The sequence below is a fragment of the Mirounga leonina genome, unplaced genomic scaffold (assembly GCF_011800145.1).
Source record: "Mirounga leonina isolate KUSES-001 unplaced genomic scaffold, KU_Mleo_1.0 Mir_99, whole genome shotgun sequence".
Taxonomy (NCBI): Eukaryota; Metazoa; Chordata; class Mammalia; order Carnivora; family Phocidae; genus Mirounga; species Mirounga leonina.
Genome location: NW_023270971.1, coordinates 3,714,669 through 3,720,668, shown reverse-complemented (window position 1 = coordinate 3,720,668; position 6,000 = coordinate 3,714,669). Strand labels below are relative to the sequence as shown.

General features: G+C 44.2%; 1 protein-coding gene across 2 annotated transcripts in view; it reads left to right on the top strand.

The window, feature by feature from the left end:
- Positions 1-417: 417 nt before the first annotated feature.
- LOC118006785 (ADP-ribosylation factor-like protein 15) overlaps positions 418-6,000 on the top strand; it is a 400,787-nt gene continuing 395,204 nt past the window's right edge. For both annotated transcript variants that reach the window (XM_034999551.1, XM_034999550.1), the window contains exon 1: positions 418-594. In XM_034999551.1, coding sequence (XP_034855442.1) covers positions 547-594 — 48 coding nt within the window. In that variant the 5' untranslated portion in view covers positions 418-546. The remainder of the gene's footprint in view (positions 595-6,000) is intronic.

Genomic DNA, 6,000 nt, shown 5'->3' with positions numbered 1-6,000 from the left:
AGAGGCCGCAGAGCCCGCAGGAAATCACTCCGGAGAACGGCGTTGTAGGTGCCGGTGGCTACCACGCCTCCCGCTTCAGGGCTCGCTTCCTACTGAGGACGGGAGGGGACACTACTGCTCTCCCGCACTGGAGCACAGTTCTGCTCCGCTCTACCCGAATAGGCGGCTACGGGAGCACGCAGAACTCGGGCAGTTGCTGCGGCATCGGCCGATTTTCCGCTCTTCCCGGCTCGCTCTTCCGCCTGCGCAGCCCTAGCCCCCGCCCTCCGCCCAGCTCACAGGAACCAGCGCCCTCGCCGCTCCCGCGCTTCTCTCCTACCACCCGCAGTGGCCTGCTTTTTATAGGCACCGCAGCCAATGAGCGTTCTCCTTTCCTTCTGCCCGCCCGCCCAGCCAATCGCCGCGCCCCTTGTGTAATCTTCGGCTGCTCGGGTGCTCTCGGCTATTTTCGTTGTTGCTGGCTTTTTCAGGGGCTGCTCGCTCGCAGCCAGAGAAGCTGCTTTTTTTTCCGGGTTCGGAGCCGTTCCGGATGCTTTAGGCTGCCGGATGTCTGATCTCCGGATAACTGAGGCGTTTCTGTACATGGATTATCTGGTAGGTGCGGGACAGGGGTGGCGTGTCGTCTCTCGCGCCCCGACGTGCCCGGTGTCCCTCCGCCTGGAGGAACAGCCTTTTTGCTTGCTTGCTTTGGGATGGGATGCCTTTGGGGTTCTTTCTCCTGCAGCCTGCTCTGGAGCTGTGCTGGGACTCGGAGTGGCGGCCCGCGGGGCGGAGGAGGGGGTGGTGGAGCTGACAGGTAAAGGTGTGGCCCTGGCCGCCCCGCTGCGGGGAGAGGGGCGTGCTGGGGGTGCCGGAGAGATGGGGCCGCGGCGGCGGGGCGTCCTCTGCCTGCGATCCGGTTCTTTGCTTCCCTCTGTGCTCCCCGCAAAGGACTTTCTTTCCTGGGAGGCAGGAGTTTTCTGCTCTCCTTTTAGCAGAACTCCAGGTACTATTAAAGAGCCATAACCAGAATGGCTTACTAAGTGCCCGGCAGCCCCGGTCATTTGGTTGTTATTAGATCTCTAAAGCTATGACCTCGGTCGCGGCGAGGTTTTAAAAGCACATTACCGTAAAGTAGACGGGACTAAACTACATCGAAGCCTGGTCGGACTGGGTAGGGGCAGGCATTGTCCCACCGTTCCTGTCGTGGGTGCCTGTGGCTTTTACCCTGGATCCTAGCTGTTTTTAGGCCAGGCTTGTGCTGAGAAGTTTAGGTGGGAAGTGTCAGCACAATGCTGGGACTGAACATTATTTTAATAATGCACTCGTGTTTTTGTGGAATTATGCAAGCATCATGTATTGTTCCAGAAATTCTGTTTCCCCAGAGCTGCATCTTTGTGTTCAGGGGGAACCTCACTGACATTGGCTGTGTTCGAGCCTATACAATTACCAGGTTTATCTTGTTAGCTCTAAATTATGTAGAGTTGCAGTAGCTGGTTAAAAACATTGACCCTTCTGTGATCTTGTTGGACACATGCAGGCGGTTTTACTGTAGATTGTCCTGGCAGAGATTTGCCAGTGCCTTCTAGGAATTAAACTTACTGCTGTTCTAAGAAAGACTGAAAGCTATCATGATCAAGAAACGCTGGACAAGGACGGGTTTTGTACTGTTTTCTTATCTTGGACTTAACTCTAGTTTATGCGAAGGAAATGTTTCCCCTAAAGCTTAATGGCTTGTTTTTGTTTTCTGTGGGGAAGGATGGTGATTGAAGTAAATGCATGACCTTGTGAATGGAGCAGAGATAAAAAATTGAGTTCAAATTCTGTTTTGTTCATTTGTCGATGTCAGTTATCTTTGTGATAAAGGGACATTATCCACCCACACCTGGAGCTAGTTAAGGAGGTTATCTGATTATGCGTGTCCTTTAAAATTCAAAGTGCCATGTAGGTTAAGAGTTGCCAAGTGTTTTAGATTTTCTAAATTAAGTAACTGATTATTTTGTAGCTTGTCTTATACAATATTGTGGTTTTGTTTTGCAGTCCACTCAAAGCCAAAGTTTGTTGAGGATAATTCCAAATAGGAAAGGGTGACATTACCTGTACTACTGAAAGCTAATTTTGGATACTTAAGTAGTTCCTAAAAAGCAAGTCTGGTGGTTCTGATCATTGTTATTTCTTTAGTGGATGAGTTTTAAATTTACAAATAGCATCACAAAGCCGAGGTGCCAAAACCACCAAGCCACTTGGGGTTCAGGGATTGAAAACTGGTTGATTACTCAGGTTAATTTCTAGGTGGATTACTTAAAGGTGGTGAATGATTGTTAGTGGGGCTTTAGGGTACCTTAAAAGCAGATTAATTTGTCAGTTTAGTAACAGTTTTGTGTTAAAATCAATGGGCCCTAAATTTGACACAGCCTTTTGGTTTCACCTGCCACGCCCCCACACACCCTATTGCGTTGGTACTAAAAAATATCATTTTGTAAATTTAAGCTTAAAAATAAAATCACAACTGCAGTGAAACTGGTAAATAAAAATCATTGGCTAATCCTTGGAGATGAGAAAATCTTAAAGGAAGTAAGTCCTGTTTTTATGAGTGTGTCAAGTATCCCCTGTGAAAACACTAAAGAAAATCCTTAAACATGAAGTTCAATTTTCCTGTTCAATTTCAGTTAAAAGACAACTCTTCAGAGGCGGGTTTTTGTGTTTACTTCTTATCAACTCTGAGAAAATGAAGTGCCACACATCATTCCTCCTTTCAAATGGACTCATTTGCTTATATATAATCTTTATATGGTGTTCATTAAAAACCAATTTCTGGAAAAAAATTCTGTTGACTGCATCTGCCATCTTATTTTTAAAATCAATTCTCAAGTTCTTTGACTTCCAGGAAAAAAAAAAATGTTCCTTTCATGACAAGATTGGCTCTTCAGATTTTGCTGAGTTTGTGGACTAGCGCTCCCTGTCCACGTACTTGACAGGCATACTGGTGTATGCTATCTTTTCTTTTTTAATCGGTGCTTGACTTTTCTTGTTGTTGCTGTTGGAAGCTGGAAGAGGGAACTGTGTGTATGTATTGTTCATTGTTCTTTGGATGGGATGTCATCACTTTTTTATGTGGAGGAGATTAGAAAGGAAGAGAAATGGGAGAAAGGTAGGTGCTATTTTTAGCAGCTTATAATAGGACTGTGGGTATTGAAACGACTGACATAGCTGTCTGATCTTTGAGGTTGCAGTTGATTTTCTTAAAAGAAATGTTCTCAATTAGAGGTGACCAATAAGGTGAGGGACAGGGATAATGCCTTAATATTTAAGACAGGGCTTTTTAAATTCAGTTCAGGGATGTAGTGGTAATTTGCTAATTCTGAATAAATATCACCGAGTGCCCAGTATTTGTTGAATGAATGAGACCAAGGGACCGTCCTACTTTTCTCACCAGCTTCTAAACTGAGACAAGATAAAATCTGTTTGGATTAGGTATTTTGTTCTGGGGAATGCAGAATGTATCCTTTACACTTGAAGATTATCAAGATACTTTGTGTAGCCTGGGTGGCAATTTAAATATAAAAACCTCTTGTTTTCTGGTTAAGGAAGTAGGCTTAGGAGGCCACACACCTTTTCTCCATCTTCAGGATGGGCTTTAAAGGCCAATGTTCATACCGTCGGGTCTATGGGTGAAGATTTTTCTACTGTTCCAACCGGCAGTACTGGCATCTTACTCTCTCTTGACAGGTAGAACTAGTGAGACTACGTGCAGAGCTTTTGAATAAAGTAGGAGAAAATCAAGTTGTAATGAAAGAGAAACACATCTACCAGGTTTTCCTGCTAGGTTGGTTGGACAAAATCAACTTCTAGATTCCTTTCAGTTTCAAATTTTCTTTCCGTCGTAGCTCATGTTGCTGGGTTAGGATTTTACCCTTTTCCCCCCTTCTGCTATCAAAACAGTAAAATTCATTTTGCTTTGTGTAATGCCTATGATGATGGTTAATGAGATAATGGAGGGAAAGAAAGGGATTTATAAACTGCACATTTTTTTTCAGATATAAAATGTTATTGTATTGTGATTATATTGCTTATTCTTCTACCTAAAGACCTTCAAGACTTCTCACTGGTAAATGCTGGGCTAACTTTTAAACTAGTGCTAGTATATGGAAAAATTTGGAATGGTAATCAGCAAGCAGGATGTCATAAGACCCTTGATTGTTTAATACTTATCACATGTTGATATTTTCATCCATTCAACAAATATGCATGGAACCCACTGCTCTGTGCATGACCCTGAAAGTCATGGGAGGATGAGCTCCCAGCTGAGGTCCCCTTGGCTATAGGACTGCCAGGTATGTGGCTCTAGAGGAGTTCGTGGCAGGACAGGTTGCACAAGGGGCATCGGAGAGAAGGCAGCTTCTGATGTGCTCACTGGCTTTTTGGTAGGCTTCTCATTTTACATGTTTTGTTTTATGGTGAACTAAAATGCAGAGTTAGACTCGAAAATATGACAACTGAAAATGGTTGGTTAGTCTTGGATTCTAATTGTCAACTAATGATCACTGCATTTGTATATTGGGTTTAGAATTTAAGGCCAGGGTTTTAGATTTTCCATATAGATTGGTGAACCTGGCCCAGTTTCTTCGTCTGAGGCTGTACCTGCCATTATAAAGATTTGTGTGTCGGGGGGAAGATCAGATGAGAAGGTAGGTAGGTCAGCAGAAGTACATCACCATCTACAGAATAAAAGCCAACTGACCAAGAACAGAAATTCATGATCTACTTCAAACAACAGAGCCTATAGGTACTAGTAAGTTGTAAATGTGCCTGTTTGAAAAGAAGAGTGAAGGCACATTTGGATTTTATCTGGTGCTCAGTTAAATTTAAAGTGTGGTATGTTTAACCCTGAATGACTGAACATTATAAATTGTATGGTCAAATTGACTATAACATACGGGCCAAACATTTTTTAGACTTAACTGCAATTGGATTAGTCATGTAAATATTCTTTGAATCATAAGATTAAAATAATGCAAGCACAGATCTGCTATCTGGAGTTGTCATGACACAAAAGTTTGAATAACATCTGAGTATTGAGCAGGAACTCTGACATGGAGGCATTAGCTATTTCTCCAGCTTCTGTTGCTGCAGCCTTAGAAGTCTGGAAGTGGAGAGTCCTAGGGGACGACCCACAGGAGAAATGATTCACGTTCTCTGGGAGCCTAAGCCATGTGATTGTTGGCATGCCAGGGGGTGGAGGGAGTGAAGCATGAGTTTACTTATTGAGCACTTACCTGTGTGCCAGATGACGTCATAAATGCTTTCCTATGTAATGGCATTAAAACGAGGGTCAGAGAGGTGGTGTCACTTCCCCAAGTTCACATAGCTAACAAATAGAGCTGGGTTTGTAGCCTTCCTTCCAGCCTGGTGTTGAAGCTATTGGGAGACCGTTGAAAAAAAAAATTTTTTTTTTTAACGATTTTATTTATTTGACAGAGAGAGATACAGTGAGAGAGGGAACACAAGAAGGGGGAGTGGGAGAGGGAGAAGCAGGCTCCCCGCTGAGCAGGAAACCTGATGCGGGGCTCGATCCCAGGATGCTGGGATCATGACCTGAGCTGAAGGCAGATGCTTAACGACTGAGCCACCCAGGCATCCTGAGACCGTTGAAATTTGTACAGTGTATTTCATGTAAATACTATGCTGCCGCTTAAGTAAAGGGTAAACAAACAAACAAACAAAAAAACCCAACACAGGGGCCTTGAGGCTGACCAGGGTTCCCTGTTCTCAAGGACTTGGCTTTGCTAAATGACTGTTAAGGAGAAGGCTGAATATAAACAACTGTGTTGTGTCCTGAGCTTCCTGTCCCACAGTGTCCTGACTCTGGTCACTGAGGTGACTGCCCTTCACTATCTAATGTTTCATCAAGTGACCACAAATGGATTTCTTGGCCACCCTGTGAGCCCCCTACTGTCACTGCAGGGGCACCTTCTTGCCTGTCAAAAGCCCTAGTTCTTTTTTGAAGAGGTCACTGAAATG